Here is a 17,266-nt window from a genome sequence, read left to right on the forward strand (position 1 = left end):
ACACCCAAGAATATTTGAACAGAAAACAGAAAGAAAGAAACCCGAAAGCTGCTCCTCTTGGAGAAATTTGTTTGTAAATCCTATTCGAAATAGAAAGTTGGATACAATTTGAACATTTCAATTGAGATACGTACATGTACATATGATGTTAAAGGAGTCCATAAATGTGTTAAACAATCTCAGAGATTGCATATTCCTCATTAGATTTTACACCGACTAACAAAACGAGTGACATGGCGATGGAGGGAAGGCAGCACTAAGAAAGAAAGAGCGAGAAAGAGAGAAGTACAGAGCGCCAGCGTTTAAGAATTGTTAAATGTTAAATGTTATACACATTATAAACAATTTACATACATGCATACATATATACGAATCAACAATTTATAAAGATTAAATGTGTATTTTTTGATGTCCTTATTGCCACAGGGCAAACGCTGAATCCGAAACAACATTTACATGCAAACATTATGTGTCATTTTCCACTTTAAACCTTTCCCCGTTCCCGAACAAAACCAACGTTTATCTGCTCGTTATCTCTTTTTATGTGAAATAAAAATACGAAATCTTTTTCAAACAAGAACTGGGAGTTTTGCAAAGAAAGTACATGCTAAATGTGCACGAAATACTGGTACATCCACTTCTATTTAACTGAAAAACAACTCATTTTTAGAAGGCGACGCTCACGATGCGATTGATGGATCCATGCTGAGTTAAGAACCTCGCCAGAATGCGAGCTGAAGTGTTTCTGCAGCCACGATTCGCATTGTTTATCGCCTGGATTAGAGGACATGCAAACGAAGACAAGGTTTACTTGGGCATCGGCTTCGCTTGCGAGTGTTCCGCCATTCTGCAGGAACAAAACTTTGGCCAGTTCGTCGCCCTGGGCATCGTAGAAGTAGGCATGCAGATCACGGAATATGTTCTGTGAGACCTGACCGAGCAACGCGTCTTCGAAGGCATTCAATTCGGACTGTGAGACAGGATCGGCGGCAAGCAACTCCGTGTCGATGTCCTGCAGCAATTCGAGCAGTTCGTCAACGCTGGCAATGTCCTTTGTGTAGCTGTCCCCTAACTTGTCATAATACTCAGCCAAATCATTCTGCAGTGGCTCGGTGGCCGACAGCACATCCTTTGGACGTAGCTCGAGCTCTTGCTTCTGGCAGACGCGCACCAGCCACTCCGTGCGCACAATATCGCTGGTGCGTGGCTGCAGCTGTATTAATCGCTTTACCAGGAACGTCTGATCGCCCGCTATGCAGAAGCATTTGGGATCGTTGGGCAGCGGATTCTCCACAATAGCGCCACCGTTCTTGGCTGCCAATTCCTGCAGTTTGTGCTTGCTCTGGCCTGGCGCACCACTCAGAATGCAGAAACTGAGACCTTCGAAAAGTTTCGAGCAACTGGAAGTCGTCGCCACATCGTAGCGCTTCTCATATATGGCCAGACCAAGACGACTGCGCTCTGCGGGCGTCATGCGTAAACGTTTGCGTTTCGTAGTCAAATCATCCAGGCACAGGTGACGCTTGTTCAACTTCTTGATCGGACCAGAGCCCTGCAAAGTAAAGGAAAACATATCGTAGTGGGAACTGGCACGAGTGTACGAGTGATTACCTCACACAGCTGGTTGAACTCCTGCAGTGTCATGCACTCATTCCATGGCTTGTCATCCCGCTTAAGTTCGATGCGTGGAAAGTGCAAAGCTTTGCGCGTGTAGAAGGCACTATTGGGTGCCAGGTCCGCTGCCTTTACCTGCAATATAATCGAATTTTGTGGCTCGATCCACAGATCCGGGCAGCCAATCTTTTCGCCGGCCATGTAATGATACCACAGTGGCGGTGGCTCCTTGGTGGCATTGTGCCAGTGTGGCTTCAGCGTATGGTTCAGCACCACAGCCTGTCGCGTGTTGTTGGCAACACAGCCAATGCTGTAAACCTCGTGACGGCTGTCGCTGTTGGCCATTGGCTGGAGTACGCCCAACAGAAACGAATCAACAAACGTTCGCTTGCGATTGTAGAAGCCTCCCATGATGAGAACATCAAACTCGGTGATCAGACCCTTGATGTACTGTTTCAAGCGAAAATAAAACTATATTCTCTGCCAGTGGAGAGTGTCGTTAAGAGTGAACTCACATCTGCCTTATCCTTGTACCATCCACCGCCGACTCGAACTCCCGGCTGATAGATGGAGCTCTGCTTTTTGAGAACAATGCCTTCGGCATTGAGGTCGAGGGCTCTCTGGAAGAGCTCATTGAATTCATCGATTGATCCAATCTTGGTGCTGCGCATCAACTGCAGCACTCCCTGCTGTTCGCCTATCAGCTTTTGGAGCTTGTAGGAGCGCTGAATGTAGCTCAAATCGAGCAGACTCTGGCCATTTAGGTACAGCAGATCGTAAACCACAAAGCAGGGACGCCAGCTGCGATCGGGCTTGAGGTTTTTTACATCCGTGTTCTCGCCCTTTTCGCGGTATTTGTTTAGGTTGGTGTCCCACACCATCATCTCGCCGTCAAGGATGATCGACTGCAGGCTGTGCGGCAGCAGACCACGCAATTCTGGCGTCAACGTTCCCCGGCTAAAGTCATCGCCAAATTTGTTGGTATAGTCCACGCCGTTGCGGGAAAGGTACATGAAGCGACCACGATCATAATGCAGCTGGAAACGTTCGCCATCCATTTTGGTCTCCAGATACAGAACATCCGACTGCATTAGCTCCTGAATGTTGCCGGGAAAACGCTCGCAGAGCATGGGACGGATCTGATGGAAGGGCCTAATGACTGCGTTCAGGTTAATCGTGGATGGTTGGCTCTTGGTTTTGCCTTTGTTCTGCGTGTCGCTCACGTCCAGATCAGACAAGTTATTGGCAATTAAATTGCATACGTGACTGAGGTCGGAGCAGCGCTGGTAAATGTCCTTAGCATTCGGATGCAGAATTCCGAATATGCGCTGCTCCCCTATGCCTAGTCCCAGGGACTTTAGGAGTATTCGGATTAGCCACTTCTGCTCCTTGGCCGAGGCTTGTTCTGTGAAACGTATCAGCTCCTGCTCCTTAACTGGAATATTGAAAATATTATTCGATAAGTGGCAGAAGCAAAGCAACCGCATAGAAACCCTAACCCCACCTGTTGTATCCTCATTGGCAATTTTATCGAGCATTTCGTGGATGCTTTTGAGGCGCAGATCGCTGGGTGGATTAAAGCAACGGGACACAAGCACGGCATAAACCACATCCCCATAGTCACGATATGAGGTTCCGCTGCGATGTTGCAGCATTATGGCATCGCGAGCTGCAGGTGCAAAAAGTAAGTAGAACAATTTCAAAGCCAATATTCTGATTGATATCCACCCACACTCTCTCGTCAGCTGCAGCACTCTGGTGTAGAGGCGGCCCAGAGCGGTTATCTGGAGACCATAGTTGTCCCTTCTAGTGTCCGCACTGGGCAACAGCAGACGCAGGACCGAGTGGAAGCTGCTGGAGCCACTCTCACTAGGATCGTCCGTTAGGCCGGCCGCCTGGCGAAATGCCTCCCGATGGCGGCAGAACGACTCGTAGTAGCTTTTCAGCACATCCTCCTTGTCCTGAATCTTCTCTGCTGCCTTGACTTTCTCGAACAGCTCGCAGACATCACAGAACTTAATGCTTGTGGCTATATCCATTGCTAATCTATTTCACCATTTAGCCAGCCGTGGAACATTAGATTTTGATTTGAACCAGCTGTGCGCTGTGTGTTGGCAAACAAGACCATTACTTATCGATACACGCTCTCACTAAGTTTCATCACTAACGATACAATATGACAGAGTAATCGGTAAAAGGGGTAGCAAACCCCCATCTATGTTTTGATTATTCTGATAAATTCTTTCCGATTCGTCGTTTTCGCTTTTCTCGTTTCTTCAAAAATAGATAAAGAACATTGTTTTTTCATCAGTGCATTTACGATATGTTTCGATTTCGATTTTATCGATACTTCCGCGGGCACACTGCCATTCATCGAATCTCTAACAAACGCGGGAGAGAGATTGTTTATAGTTTACTTTATTTACATTTTGCTTGGAAATCAACACTACACCACACCACCACAATCGACTGCAATTCTAAGAACCAACTAGTTATTTAAAAATGAGTAAGAAGTCAACGCGATCATCGAAGCCAAAGCCAGATCCAGACTCAGGAACGCAGTCCACCGTGACCGCATTGAAGAAGGTGCTCTACATATCCGAAAAGTTGCTATCGGATGATGATCAGCGGCTGCGCCTGGATCGCTTCTACCACCCTGGCCAGGGAAAAGATGCATTGTTTGTAACGCACCCAGATGGTCAAATTATGGAGCTGCTCGAATATGCGGAGCCGCGGCGCAGCTGGCTAATCCACAGCGAGATTTGCTCCAACGGCAGAGTCTATATGACCATGCCCTTGGATGCCACGCTGCTGGCGCTTCACCACTTGAGGAAACACTGTACGCAGAGTAAGTAGGTCCCAAATCTGCTTGATCGCCTTCACATACTTCACATCTACACCTCAACAGAAGCAATGTCGCTGGAGAATATTGCTGTGCATGAAGCCAACACGAGTCGCTTGCTAACGCAGTTTGTTAGCTCCGACAGTCTTGGGCGTGTGGCCGATGTTAAGGTGTCTGGAGACTTGACATTCTACAAGTACAATCAGGAGCGGACGCTCGCCTGGTTATCCCTGAAGACACGACAAGTGGCCGAGACGCTGAAGAAAAAGCAGATCCATTGCGGCCACAGTGCACAGTCGCAGAACTTTGTTCGCAGCGATAAGCTAGCGGAGGACACTGTTATCAACGAGATGAACTACACTCGGATGGCGTGTGACATTGTTGGCCGATACCTGGATGCCGATCTACACGATCAGCTGGTCGGCTATCTGCATATACCCAGCGAGATTCAGGCTATTGTCGAGGAGAAAACTGCAGCTCAGAAGCGAAAGTCAAATGTAGGACAGGAGGACAGCAACAGAAAAAAAATCAAACTGAATAACCATGACAGCGATGCCGCGTCAAGGCTGAAGATCAGCGGCCTGCTGGACAGCGAAGATGTCAAGGACTGCATAATTTCACCGCCCACTGTAGAGCCGCTTAAGGAGCGTAGTATGACGGCCAAGGAAAAGGCTCTGGCCAAGGGAGCTAAAGGTACCAAGAGCATTGCATCCTTCTTCAAAGCCAAGTAGACTTTGTATTTTACATTTAAATATACTGAATATGCTTCATAAACTGCATTACCATGAGTCGAAAAGAGATGGCACTACTACCAAGAAAACGCCATGTCGACTCTTCTCACACCCTGTAAAAAATGCAGTAGATACTCTATGTTTGTGCATAATTATTGAGTATTGAGTACAATTAATTGTATGTAATGTATTTATTTACATTTTATGTATGATTTAGTGTCACGGTCCTTTGAAAATGTGGTCTGGCCGAACAAACAGCTGTTGCCAGGGGGTTGCCAGGCTGGGCGACAATCGTATTGCCTGCTTCCAGGCGCTGCTGCTGTTGGAATCCTATTACAGTGTTTCTGGCCGTTTGCTCAGTTTCTCGCTCCCACGTTACGTTGGATGTTCGTTCGGTCCGGAAAACTGTAAATTCCACGAATGCTCCTAATGCTCTAAATCTCGCTCAAAGTCTCTGTCCCCAGCTCCTGCTGCTGTTGTTGTGTATGCCGCAAGGGTGAGGCGCGGGAGATTTTTCGGGGTAACAACAATTGCCAAGAAGTTTTCGTAGCTTTTTTATTTTGTTTTGTAATGTGCCAACAGATATCGTAGTTTACCAATGATTTAATTCCCCAAAAAGTGAACAGATTGAAATAATGAAAATGTTCATACGTGTAAACATGTACACATGCGTATGTGTGTATGCACATGTGTATGTACAAGAATAATAAAAGTGGCGTCACACGAAGAGACAATTTTCTTGGCGTCGTTAAGGTACATACATATGTACATATGTACATATTAATTGTATTTAGAGTATATACCATAGGTATATATTTATGTATACATATGTATATATTTTTTAAGTGGATGAATATTTATCATTCACAGAATACCAAAAAACAAAAAAACAGAAAAAAGGAACTAAAACGAAGTGAAGTAAAAGTAAGCGCAAAGCAGAAAAGCATGCAACGGTAAATTGCATTCTCGTCTGTCAAGGACAAAACAAAAGGCCCTGCTATGTAGCAGCGCGCGTGTACATGTGTCTGTGCAAAACAGTGAGTGTACGGTTGTGTGTGTGTGCATTGAGCGAGGCGTCAGCAGGAGCAGCGAAAACAGAAACAAAAACAAGAACAGAATGTGACACAAATATCAGCAGCAGCAGAGAGAAAGCACACACTAAAGCAAAACAAAGGAACAAATCACACACGAGGCTAAACGGAGAACAGAACGGAGGCTGCTGGCACCTACCACCCACCTCCATCACCCTCCATTCTCCATCCCATCGCATCGAGAGGACATTTGGCGCCAGTACGGGCAGCGGCAGAAGGAGCGACAGCGACAGAGACAGAGCTGGGAGTACCATGTGGCTTTACGCTTCGCTGCTTTCCTCCTCCTCCTCATTTGCATGCCCATGCCCGTTTCTGGTGCTGCAGTTGGTCCTCCTGACGGTGGGCCTTCTCCCCTTGCATGTAAGTTGCTGACTGACGCAGTGTTGCACGAGATTTCGTTTGTTTTCCATGCAGTACATGTGCTTTAATTATTTTGATTATTCATTTATTTATTCTGTAAGTGTTCATACATATGTACATGTGTACATACAAAGAAGAAGGACAAAGACGGGGCACAGCAACACTGCAGGTCAATAAAAAGCTGAACACACTAAATTAAACACTAAACACTAAAACTTGCGAGTACTTACATACACCCCTTAACATATGTATGTATGTGCATATCCCCCATATATATAGTGTCAACACAAAACCCAAACATAACGGTTATATTGGCAATGATGTTTTCATTTGAAATGTACATCCACCCACACACACACATGGATATGTGTGTACACGTTGTTTTTGCTTTTGTTTTTGCCGCTTTCGTTATCTTTGTATTTTACAGTTACCTTGCCTGACAGAAAACTAATTTCTATAATTTACAGGTGACGGCTCGCTTTTTGTGCGAGGGCGGACACATCTGTTCATTGCCGCGCGACTGCTGCACCCAGGGCTGCTGTCCCCCCTACCAGGGCGGATCCCGACCACTGGCCCCGCCCTCGGAGCATGTTCTAAATCTCTTCTTCATCAGTCACTGGTTCTTCTGGTAAGTCCTATTCAGCCTGTTCCACCTTGCTCTGTTGTTGCTCTTTGCCATCATGGTCATGGCCTGAATCCTGCTCCTGGTCCTGCTCGTGCTCCCATGGGGAGCCGATTGGCCGATTGGCATTGTGTGGCATGCGAGATATTATTATTATTGGCAGCAAAGGCTGCCACCCCTTCACCCAATGACGGATTGCGTCAAGTCAAGTCGAGAGGCTTATGCAAGACAGCGGGCACACGCTCCCCAACACCCGCCACCTCCTCCTCCCCAGAGAGAAGGTGGTACGGAAATGGCAATGCCAACTAATGAGAAACAGAGAGAGCACCGAGCTGTTTGCTGATGTATTCTGATGCAACCTAATTCGGGCCCCCGCTGGGCCGCAGCGAGCTGGCCTCTTGCTCACATAATACAATCTCGAGTCGCCAAAAAGACAGCCAAAGGCCCTTCAAAATTTTAGTTGAAATTCGATTATAGCCGTTGCATGACACGGACACGGACACGGTCACGGCCATGGGCTTCTTCATTCAGTCCCGCCAGCTGCAGACCGAGCAGTGAGCAGAGCAGAGCACAGCAGAGCCTAGCCTAGCGGATCCGTCAATCCTTATGCATTTATCGTTGCAGGTGCGTCGTGGTTGCCATCATTCTGGCCATTCTCTGTGCCTACTCGTTGTGGAAGAAGCGCCGCACTCTGTGTGGCTGGGGCTTTAACGAGCACCACACCCAGTCCGAGGGCGACTCGGCCGGTTCCTGCTATGCCCCTCCGCAGTACAGTCGCTGCAGCTCGTTCCATCACCCGCCCCCACCATACACAGAGGTGAGTCAAGCTGAGTGCGAGCATAAATAACTTTTTACTAACACTTTTTGCAGGTCACGTCCAAGCCGGATCTCTATCCGCTTGTCTTCACCTGCAACAGCGACAATGGCAACGGCAAAGGCAATGGCAACGGCAGCTCCAGCTACCTGATGGTCCAGTACTTCCGGAACTACATTGTCCGTCCGGCGGGCTCCTTGAGCGCCGCCAGCACTGTGGACTCGCTCAGCTCTAGCTTCATTTGCAATGCGAACGAGGCAAACACCATGGTTCCGCCGCCATATTCCCGGGCAGCCAGTCCGGATCTGGGGCTGCACCACTACCTGGCGCATGCCCATGTGGCCCATGGCACTCGCAATTCGGATCATACGGGTGCGCCACAGCCGCCGCTGGGCCCAACACCGCTTACCGCAGCTGCGACCCACCAGTATGGACTGCCACGCTCTGCCTCACAGTTGGTCGACCCGGATATGTACCTGCCACGACAGACTGCGGCTATTCAATCGCAGTCCCAGTCCCAGTCACGGGCTCATGCTCTAGCACAGGCTCAGGCCCAAGCGCACACACAGCACTATGCCACGGTGGCTCTGGGCAGTGCGCCGGGCTGTGGTGGAGCGGCCATGTATAGCACGCGACTGCATGGCTCCCACGAGGACGGAGTCAGTGCTGGTGCTGGTGTGGGCTACCTACAGTCCCAGAGCGATCAGCATTTTCGCTACATGGCCAACAGCAGCAGCAGCCTGAGTGATATCTTCGTGAACAACAGCTGCGTGGCTGGCCTGGGTGGAGCGGCAGGAGGCCCCAGCATGGACAGTGTGGCCGCCACACAGGCCGCATCCCTATGCAGCCTGGCAGTCGGCGGCGGCAGCTGCAGCGGCGGCTGCGGCGGTACACCGGTACTCTTCAGCAATGGCTGCATTCAGCCAAATCCCCTGCACAGCCTGGAGAACTGCTGCCAGCATTCAGCGGTCGGAAAGGGTGACCGCGGCGGTGGCCCCAACTCAGGTGTGGGGCCTGTGGGCACTGCAAGCACAGCGTCGGGTGTGAGCAGTCTGGCCAATGTCGGGACACCAGGCTCACCGCCACAGGCCACCAGTCCCACCGGGGAGGTGCGCGAGATTCTCGACCAAATTCGTCACTTGCAGGCGGGCGTCAGCTATGAACATCTCCTGTTGAGCGGGACGGGCATGGGAGCGGGAATGGGTGCGAAGCCACGGCTCCAGCACACGCTGTCCACGCCCTCATCCTCGCAGGCGCCACAGCCCACAGCGATGTCGGTCTCTGTCTCTGCCTCTGGCTCCAGCGCAGTCTCCGCTGCTGGCAAGAGTAAAAAGTTCTTTGGCTCGAACAAGATGCCGCCGCCTCCCAACAAGGCCTTGTACATACCGATGGCAGCCATGGGCGCGGGAATGGGCACGGCACAGCGCTGCCTGCTCAAGAGCCCCGTCAGCAGCGTGGTTAGTGGCGCCAGCTTCTTCGTGAATCGAGGACGCGTGGCGCGCAAGGGCTGGATCACACGCTCGGCACCCACTACGCCGGGCAGCGCCTTGCCACCCAGTCGGCTGGGCGACGATAGCCCGCTGTTGCTCAATGAGCACGATGAGGATGCCATTGACGATGACGAGGGATTGGACACCGAAACGGAGACAGAAACCGAAGCGGAGACCCACGAACGTCAGCCGCAGCATCGTAACCATCGGCATGGCCAGCTTGAATAATAATTACAATAATTAGAGAAGGTGCAGGCAGTTTGCAGAAACCAGTAAAGAATGGCTGGGAACTAAGGATCCTTAAACATTGATCGATCAAACAAACTTCCTTCTGTGAGCAACGTTTTTATTTCAAGAAAAGAAACCAATAACGCCGCATGGATAATACGTTCGAATAATGTCTTCGGATGCAAGTAACTTTTTAGATATTAAAACAAAGAACAAATCGTATTGTTTCATGTTATTTCAAAATGTTGGTTTTTATACTCGTATGCCCTGGAACTACGAATAATTGCACAAAAGATTTAAAAGTGTGTCTGGTACATACATAGTACATACATGCATGTGTACATAATGTACGCTCTGCTCTCGGATTCATTAAGTTAAAAGTTTTGTAATTATATTTTAAGAACTAGTTCAAAGCGAACACAACAACCCGGCATGAAACGAGGAGAGGACTGCTTGAAGAATTACTTTCAAATATTTATGTACGATTATGTATGTATTTATGTAAACCCTTGCAGACCTGTTCAAGGGAGATTAAATAATAAATAAACAAATAAAGACTAAGCTAAGCGAAAAGTACGTAGGGCGCAAAGGACTCGCTTGAATGCAGCAGTGCCTTTTCAAATTAAAATAAACTAAAGCCAACAGAGACACAGCGATGAGCACAACACACACAAAAGATGGCAAAATCAAATATACAAGAATCAAAAATAAATTAAAGAAACAGCGAAACGAATCTACATACATAGAACAATCCAAGGAACAAGGCAATATTTAAATAAAACTCTGCTTAAGCATTAGACAGATGTTTGCATAATAAAGCAACATAAATATACAAATACACAAATATACATAGAGAAGTAGAATTAAGTGTAAGGAATTTTACAATCCATTGTCCATCGATTTGGCACTTCAGTTTTCGTTTTCTTAGCTTAGCTTATTCATCATCCAATCTGTTTCATACCCAATGCGGCCCGTACTTATATTTACATGAATACATAATTCATTAATTAACTAGCAAAGCGAACCAAAAAGCGTTCAATGCATAAATCTCCAAACAAAAAACAAAATAATAAGAAGTGAATTGTTGTAAAGCAAACGAAAAAGAAAAACATTTTAAGGGACATATACAAAGATGAGCATAAATACATTAAACGAAGGAATTCCCCAATAACTAAAAAATAAAACGAAATCTTAGTGTGTCACTATAGGGTGGAGGCAGCAGGCACCAAGGCTTATGAATATCCATTTACACCCACGATAAGGCATTGCCAAAGAATAAATCAGCGTAGTCGGATTGAACTTTGGATCGGTTTGGATTCCCAATGCCCAACACAACAAACAGAACAAAATGAAGAGAAGAGAAGCCTAATCTTGTGCAAGAAATAGTGGTAATACTTGGCAATAATCTGCCTTAGAATTACTAGAATGGACAACAAAAGAGCGGGCGATAAGCTGATTTCTAAATTTATACGCAATGCTAATCAGCCTGCACTAGGCCCCCACACTCGTGTTATAGAGATTTGAGAGTGCTAAAGTACTTTCGGATCAGGTCAGGCAGATCGGATACGCGGAATGGCCTACCCCAAAGCGATCGAACAAGCTAATATAAGAAAACTTCATCAGCTTATGGCACTCCTCAGGGCATAGCTGAGGTGCCCCACCCATGTAGCGCACTATTGCGCGAGTCTTGACACACTGTGTCTATTTCCACGACTACTTGAACGGACATTCAGTTGGAGAGTTGACCATCAGCAGAATGGACTCGCTTCTGGAGAGCTGGACACAGGCTGGGCAATTCATGCAGCACCGCTGGCTGTCGCTGCTCGATGTGATCGGCGATGATCCCTGGCGGCTGTGGGTGCTGGGCAGCACTGTGACCATTTTCTCCGTCTACTGGCTGTATGCAGCTCTCTTCACCATTATGGATATCACAAATTGGCCGCGATTCATACGCAAATACAAGATTCAGCCGGGCCAGAATGAGCCCGTGGATCTGGCCAGGCTTTGGCGTTCGATTAAGGTGGTGCTGCTCAATCTGACGATTGTCAATGTGTTGGCCTCCTGGGTGGTGTACGAGCTGGTCTACAGGCACAAGAACAGCCAGGATATACGGGAGCTGCCGTCGTTCAGGCGAGCGGTGCGCGATCTGGTGGCGTTTGTGGTGCTGGAGGAGATCATGTTCTACTACGCCCATCGACTGCTGCACCACAAGGCGCTGTACAAGCACGTGCATAAGAAGCATCACGAGTGGACAGCACCCATAGCCGCCATCACGCTGTATGCCCATCCCGTGGAGCATGTGCTGGCCAATCTCCTACCGGTAGCACTCTCCACAGCCCTGCTGGGCACCCATGTCGCCTTGGCTTGGCTGATCTTTGCCTTGGCCATTGTCAACTCGATGAGCGATCATGCTGGCTACAGTTTTCCCTGGTCGGGGGCGTCGGTTCGCTTCCACGACTATCACCATGCCAAGTAAGTGCCATCCCGCACACACACAAGCTTTCGTCTCGTATAATTCCCAAATGCTTCGCAGATTCAATTATAATTATGGTGTGATCGGATTGCTGGACAAATTGCACGGTACATATCGTGCCACGCCGGAAAAGAAGCTGCCCATGCGGGCCAGGGGAAAAGGAAAAACTAGCAAGAGGAAAACATAACAAAATTGTTTAAATCTATTATTTTGTAACTGCAATTCTTACCTTATAATTAAACTAACATTTTCAGTGTTGGCAAACGGGAAGATTCTGCCCATTCCAAAACTTTAGCACCCCATGTTGCAAAGGAATGTGTGTATTTGGGAGCGTTCAGCAGGACAACTTAATCACCGTCCATGATTCATTGCATCGATACTGAAACATTTATTCCATAAAACCGAAGTACTGAGCGGAATTCATGAGTTTTAAAATAGTTTGTGTTTGTTTACATTCTTCTTCTTCTGCGGTGCTCTTGTCGATATATCAACTATCGATATAAGCTAGAAACAATAGATCTGGCACGAGTTCAATGGATTGAACTATTTTCCCGATCCATTTCCAGGACCACCACAGGAAATGGATCAAGGATTAGTGATAAAGTTGGCGTTGTAAACAGCCTCAGTATTTAATGAGCAATATTATGTGTTGTATTAATCCTTCAAAACATCTTGGAATTGGCCGTTGCATAATTTTCAGAAGTCTTAGAAGAAGCCTTTTTTGCATTGGTGGAGCAGTCTTGGCCCGAAACGGAAGACACATTTTTGTTAACAACTCAGCCGGATGTGTGTCTAGGCAATATGAATCTTCTGGCGATCAAAGAAATTAAAAAATTCTGTACATTCTTATTCATATTCAGAATTGGGCGGTGCTCATTTTTATTTCCACTTCGGTGGGTTTTCTGTCTGTATCTTTTTCGAGGCGCTAACGAACCTTAGGATTTTCTATGGTTAATCTGCATGTTTTTTTCGATCTGAGTACTGAGTGGCATACAGCCGCTAGAAAATGTGTTTGTGCTCGAAAACATTTCTTATCGGTTTCATACAAATATCATGCTTGATTTTTCTGCCGGAAACATTTTTCGGATACGATTACCAGGCTATAACCGTCAGTTGCCGAACTAAGTGTGACCAAACATAAAGTATCGAAAAAAAAGGCAGAAAAATATCACGATATAGATATATTTTTATTTTGGAAAAATATCGATATATTGATATTTTGATTTATTTTTGACAACCCTAGTAAAAAGGCAAAGAAGTAAACGCAGCAAATTAACGTTAACCTTCCTTTTTTAATAAAAACAATAAGAAAATCATGTGGAACACGTCCTCTCTGCCCCACCACACAAACACGTAAAATGCCACCCAAAATCACACAGATAACGCTCTGCGGAAACACACAGTGAAAGCGTTGTGAAAACACACAAAAACACAAGAAAAGAGAAGAGAAAAAAAGGCGAAACGAGATAAGAAACAAAATACAAAAAATCCAAGTTGTCGTCAGCAGAAGCAGCAGCAACCACTGGGAACTGGGATGATGGATTAGTCCGAGGGTCCAAGACGCTAGTTGGAACTTGGCAGAAGATTAGGCACCGTTTAATCACACCGACAAGATCCGGATCCTCTTCCAGGTCAAGAGGTATCCCAGCACCATGTCCTCGGCGGTCAACATACAGATCGTGTCGATGCCCAATCTGGCGAAAATAGAGAACTTCCTGAAGGATGTCAGCTACCGGGAGACGATCGAGTACAGTGCCAACTTCAACACACGCCTGTGCATCGAGCGGCGCCTGCGGCTGCCCTTCCTGGATCCGCAAACGGGCGTTGCCCAGAACCACTCACAGCTGTTCATGGACAAGCGGCAGCGGATGCCGGGCTTTCGGCAGGGACAAATCTACACGTATCCGGCGGCCAGGTGGCGAAAGAGTCGCCGCCAATACTTAACCAAAATGTACAGGTGAGTCCTGCTTGACCGCTGCCTCTACACATCCCGCTGCCTGCCATCACAAGGTTGCTCATTCTTCTCCCTCCCTTCTCCTCGTTTTAGTCGGTTTCCCGAGCGACCCTTTCAGGCGCTGCGCAAGGAGCACGAGGCGCTGGTGGCCAGCGGCGTTAATCTCGGCATTGGCCTGAGCGGCCTGGGTGGCGGCGTCGGCGGCGGCGGCGGCAGCAGTTCCTCCTCCCTCAGTCTCAACATGCTGACAGGGGCGGGCACAACGACACCCTCGGTCCTAGCGGCCCTGCACAGCGACACGACGCACGACTTCAATGGAGCCTTCAGCCTGGAGGAGTCCAGCTCTTTGGGTGCGGCCGGTGGCGACACCTCCGACAGCAAGGATAGCCAACAGCAGCAGCAGCAGCATCACCACCAGCACCACCAACAGCAGCAGCAGTCGTCGTCGCACTCCAAGGATGATCTGCCCAAGGAATGGTTCTACGATGACATGGACATGAATGATGTCGACTCGCTGGAAGAGCCAAAGTCGCCGGCAGACGATGAGTACGACTACGATCCACGCTACGGCAATAAGAAGCGGCGCAAGCGTCGTGCCGGCAAGCGGGGCACATCGAATGCGGCTGGCGGTGACGGTGGTGGTGGCGGCGGCGGCGGTGGCGTTGGCTCCAGCGGCGGCTCCAGTGCCCGACGACGCAGTGGCGTGACGCGCACCCGCATCACCACCACAGATGCCGCTCTGGATGCCTCCCTGGAGGCCATAGAGCTGGGCGACAGTCTCCCTGGCAGCAATGGCGGTGGCTGCGCTGGCGGCGGCGGTGGCGGAGGCACGCCCACTTCCAGCAGCGGTGTCGGCAACAACGGCGGCGGCAGTGGCGTCGGAGGCGGTGCCGGTGGCCGACGTTCCCGCGGAGTGGGCACACGCGGCCGGCGACGGACCAAAGGTGTCGGTGGCTCCTCCCTGGGTGGCTCAGCCTCTGGCCTCTCCCACAGCTCATGTGATCCGCACAGCCCGGGCATGGTAATCGAGCCGCCCTCCTTCGAGAGTGCCGCTGCGGCAGTGGGTGTCGGCGGCGTCGTCGAGGATGGGAATGCGCATTTGCGCAACTATCGAAAATATCTGTAACGAATGAACCGAATGATGATCAATAAGAGCTCCCCCCTTCAACCCATCTGCCCAACTACCGATCCCTATATTACCTGCCTTGCACCCAATCCACCTCTTCGCTCTGCAAGCCCCAACTATTTTTGTGTATTTTTAACACGTTGATGTAGCTGTGTGTGTGTTTTTTTTTGTGCATTGTTTTTCTATACGGATATCTGCCGCCTAATCTACATCTTTTTGTTTTTTCTTGCACCTAATTTAAATCTAGCTTAAGTCCATAGCTTATTAGTTCCTTATTTGAAAACGAAGAGCAGCAGCAGAAGCCCAAAACCCAAAACCCAAGCCCCAAACCCCAAACCCAAGAGACCGAAAGAATCAAATGCAAATGGACCACGGACTAGGACTAGGACTAGAGGCAGAGACAGAGACAGCGGCCGTAGCAAATTCAGTTCCAATGTGTTGTCGTCTGTTTTAACTTTACGTTCCCATAGCCAATTAATTGTTTGTATTCCTACACATGCAATATACACTAACGTCTGTCTGTCTGCCTGTTCCACTATACATTACCCCTCCTCGAACGCATCGCTAGAGAGTCTCGAGTTCTTACTCACAAACTCGGACGGTTTCTCTGCCATTTTGGAGCCTTTATAAGGCTTATTTGATCATTGCTGAAAACGAAGACAACACGAAAATTGACATATGAAATGATTTGTAATGTACTTTAGGCAAGTGTGAGGTAGGTTGGTGGACAGCAACTCGATTTCGCAAACCAAAATTTTTCTCTAGGATCTTAAAACTTAAGAGCATAAAAAAAAGGAAACAAAACAAAACCAATTAAAGCGAAAGTGAAAATAAAAATTAAATGCATCAAAAGCGACGAAAGGAAATCCAAATTGTGCAAATTTTGATAATCAAGCAAAAATAATTCGAATAAAAAATTAAAACTGAGTCATAAAGATCGGAACGGAACGGATCGGATCGGTGCGGAGCGGACATGATTTACAATACGAAAATGGCAAACAGAGAATTAGGTTTCTAAGATGTTTTAATATATTTTTTAATAACAATTGAGCGTGTGTTTAGGTTGAATCTGGTAATGGTAATGCTGGCAAAGGCAACCTCGGGGGGCTTCACAATGATCGGTTCCAGTTGGGATTTGCCGTTCATCGTTCATGGTGCTCTACTGCCAGTAGTCATGGGGATTCACTTCCTTCGCTTAGCCTGGCTGGGGGATGTATTCTGCTCTCCATTGGAGACATTTGCCGCCAGCTCTGGTTTGGCAGAGCGCTTGCGCTTTTGAGTCTGCTTCGGTGCAGGTGCCTCCTCTGTCTGCCTCGGCTTTGGCTCATCTGCCACCGGGCCAAGAATCTCCACAATCCACCTGAACACATCGTCGACAGGGGGAAACTTTTGAGCACGCGGAGTACGCTTGAGGCCAGACCAAAGCGACTGCTGCTCACTCGCCTCCGTTGTTGGCTGCTTGGCCAAGTGCAGCTCGAACGCACCGCGGCGAGACGTCCCTTCCACGTTCAGCTGAAGCTGCAGCTGCTGGAGACCGCGCTCTTGCAGTGCCGCGTGCAGCTCTTCGGCCCGACGACGGAAGACGCGTCAGGAGCGGCAGTGTTCGATGTAGAGGACAGGCCGCGAGGGATCAAGGGCTGCCGCCTCAAGACCAGGCACAGCTGTGGCCTTCTGCTGCGAAATGGAAATGAGTAAATATTTGGGTGTTTGGGTAACTTAAAATACACAATAAATAAACTTACATTCGCTTTTTTGCGCTTCGGCGGCATTTCAGTTTTCAGTGTGTGATTTTTTTATGAAAAATGCGCCATTTATTGCCAGTGCTGTGCAACGTTTGAAGTGTGGTTACTAAAGGGTATATTTTGGTATATTTCTGGGCTAGTTTTCGGCTCATACATGAAAAGCAAAAATGAGCCTGATA

The 17,266-nt window shown here is 48.3% G+C and overlaps 6 protein-coding genes across 8 annotated transcripts; 4 read left to right on the plus strand and 2 right to left on the minus strand.

Annotated features, from left to right (window-relative positions):
- Window positions 1-562: 562 nt before the first annotated feature.
- Window positions 563-3,722, minus strand: LOC117588477 (DNA ligase 4). Its single transcript, XM_034279774.1, has 5 exons — window positions 3,347-3,722; window positions 3,119-3,283; window positions 2,130-3,049; window positions 1,612-2,064; window positions 563-1,552 (listed from the first exon to the last, which is right to left on the minus strand). The coding sequence occupies exons 1-5, from the start codon at window positions 3,651-3,653 to the stop codon at window positions 641-643; spliced, it is 2,757 nt and encodes a 918-aa protein (XP_034135665.1). The 5' UTR covers window positions 3,654-3,722; the 3' UTR covers window positions 563-640.
- Window positions 3,723-4,000: 278 nt separating this feature from the next.
- Window positions 4,001-5,392, plus strand: LOC117588441 (ribonuclease H2 subunit B). The gene is made up of 2 exons (XM_034279724.1): window positions 4,001-4,462; window positions 4,523-5,392. The coding sequence occupies exons 1-2, from the start codon at window positions 4,117-4,119 to the stop codon at window positions 5,185-5,187; spliced, it is 1,011 nt and encodes a 336-aa protein (XP_034135615.1). The 5' UTR covers window positions 4,001-4,116; the 3' UTR covers window positions 5,188-5,392.
- A 678-nt stretch (window positions 5,393-6,070) lies between these two features.
- On the plus strand, window positions 6,071-10,035 carry LOC117588440. Of its 2 annotated transcripts, XM_034279722.1 has the most exons (4): window positions 6,071-6,638; window positions 7,106-7,266; window positions 7,885-8,077; window positions 8,131-10,035. In XM_034279722.1, the coding sequence occupies exons 1-4, from the start codon at window positions 6,207-6,209 to the stop codon at window positions 9,790-9,792; spliced, it is 2,448 nt and encodes an 815-aa protein (XP_034135613.1). In that variant the 5' UTR covers window positions 6,071-6,206; the 3' UTR covers window positions 9,793-10,035. The 2 variants fall into 2 exon arrangements, with proteins under 2 accessions (XP_034135613.1, XP_034135614.1); XM_034279723.1 differs by lacking the exons at window positions 6,071-6,638; window positions 7,106-7,266 and adding an exon at window positions 7,671-7,814.
- A 1,457-nt stretch (window positions 10,036-11,492) lies between these two features.
- On the plus strand, window positions 11,493-12,476 carry LOC117588442 (fatty acid hydroxylase domain-containing protein 2). Its single transcript, XM_034279725.1, has 2 exons — window positions 11,493-12,264; window positions 12,326-12,476. Exons 1-2 carry the CDS (start codon window positions 11,549-11,551, stop codon window positions 12,450-12,452), a joined length of 843 nt encoding a protein of 280 aa, XP_034135616.1. The 5' UTR covers window positions 11,493-11,548; the 3' UTR covers window positions 12,453-12,476.
- Window positions 12,477-13,494: 1,018 nt separating this feature from the next.
- Window positions 13,495-16,158, plus strand: LOC117588278 (pupal cuticle protein 36). Its single transcript, XM_034279449.1, has 2 exons — window positions 13,495-14,222; window positions 14,313-16,158. The coding sequence occupies exons 1-2, from the start codon at window positions 13,918-13,920 to the stop codon at window positions 15,343-15,345; spliced, it is 1,338 nt and encodes a 445-aa protein (XP_034135340.1). The 5' UTR covers window positions 13,495-13,917; the 3' UTR covers window positions 15,346-16,158.
- A 193-nt stretch (window positions 16,159-16,351) lies between these two features.
- LOC117588279 (selenoprotein BthD) lies at window positions 16,352-17,198 on the minus strand. 2 transcript variants are annotated; one of them, XM_034279451.1, is made up of 2 exons: window positions 17,088-17,198; window positions 16,352-17,016 (listed from the first exon to the last, which is right to left on the minus strand). In XM_034279451.1, the coding sequence occupies exons 1-2, from the start codon at window positions 17,112-17,114 to the stop codon at window positions 16,528-16,530; spliced, it is 516 nt and encodes a 171-aa protein (XP_034135342.1). In that variant the 5' UTR covers window positions 17,115-17,198; the 3' UTR covers window positions 16,352-16,527. The 2 variants fall into 2 exon arrangements, with proteins under 2 accessions (XP_034135342.1, XP_034135341.1); XM_034279450.1 differs by having other exon boundaries at window positions 16,352-17,019; window positions 17,088-17,168.
- Window positions 17,199-17,266: the final 68 nt, after the last annotated feature.

Source organism: Drosophila guanche, unplaced genomic scaffold (genome assembly GCF_900245975.1).
Source record: "Drosophila guanche unplaced genomic scaffold, DGUA_6, whole genome shotgun sequence".
In the NCBI taxonomy this organism is placed as follows: Eukaryota; Metazoa; Arthropoda; class Insecta; order Diptera; family Drosophilidae; genus Drosophila; species Drosophila guanche.

Coding starts and splice junctions, on each gene's coding strand:
- LOC117588278 (XM_034279449.1), top strand. CDS start 13,918: ATGTCCTCGGCGGTCAACATACAGATCGTGTCGATGCCCAATCTGGCG. Junction 14,223..14,312: donor TACTTAACCAAAATGTACAG/GTGAGTCCTGCT, acceptor TCCTCGTTTTAG/TCGGTTTCCCGAGCGACCCT.
- LOC117588441 (XM_034279724.1), top strand. CDS start 4,117: ATGAGTAAGAAGTCAACGCGATCATCGAAGCCAAAGCCAGATCCAGAC. Junction 4,463..4,522: donor GAGGAAACACTGTACGCAGA/GTAAGTAGGTCC, acceptor ACACCTCAACAG/AAGCAATGTCGCTGGAGAAT.
- LOC117588477 (XM_034279774.1), bottom strand. CDS start 3,653: ATGGATATAGCCACAAGCATTAAGTTCTGTGATGTCTGCGAGCTGTTC. Junction 3,050..3,118: donor TGCCAATGAGGATACAACAG/GTGGGGTTAGGG, acceptor TCAATATTCCAG/TTAAGGAGCAGGAGCTGATA. Junction 2,065..2,129: donor GGTACAAGGATAAGGCAGAT/GTGAGTTCACTC, acceptor CGCTTGAAACAG/TACATCAAGGGTCTGATCAC.
- LOC117588440 (XM_034279722.1), top strand. CDS start 6,207: ATGTGTCTGTGCAAAACAGTGAGTGTACGGTTGTGTGTGTGTGCATTG. Junction 6,639..7,105: donor TGGGCCTTCTCCCCTTGCAT/GTAAGTTGCTGA, acceptor TATAATTTACAG/GTGACGGCTCGCTTTTTGTG. Junction 7,267..7,884: donor ATCAGTCACTGGTTCTTCTG/GTAAGTCCTATT, acceptor TTATCGTTGCAG/GTGCGTCGTGGTTGCCATCA.
- LOC117588442 (XM_034279725.1), top strand. CDS start 11,549: ATGGACTCGCTTCTGGAGAGCTGGACACAGGCTGGGCAATTCATGCAG. Junction 12,265..12,325: donor CACGACTATCACCATGCCAA/GTAAGTGCCATC, acceptor AATGCTTCGCAG/ATTCAATTATAATTATGGTG.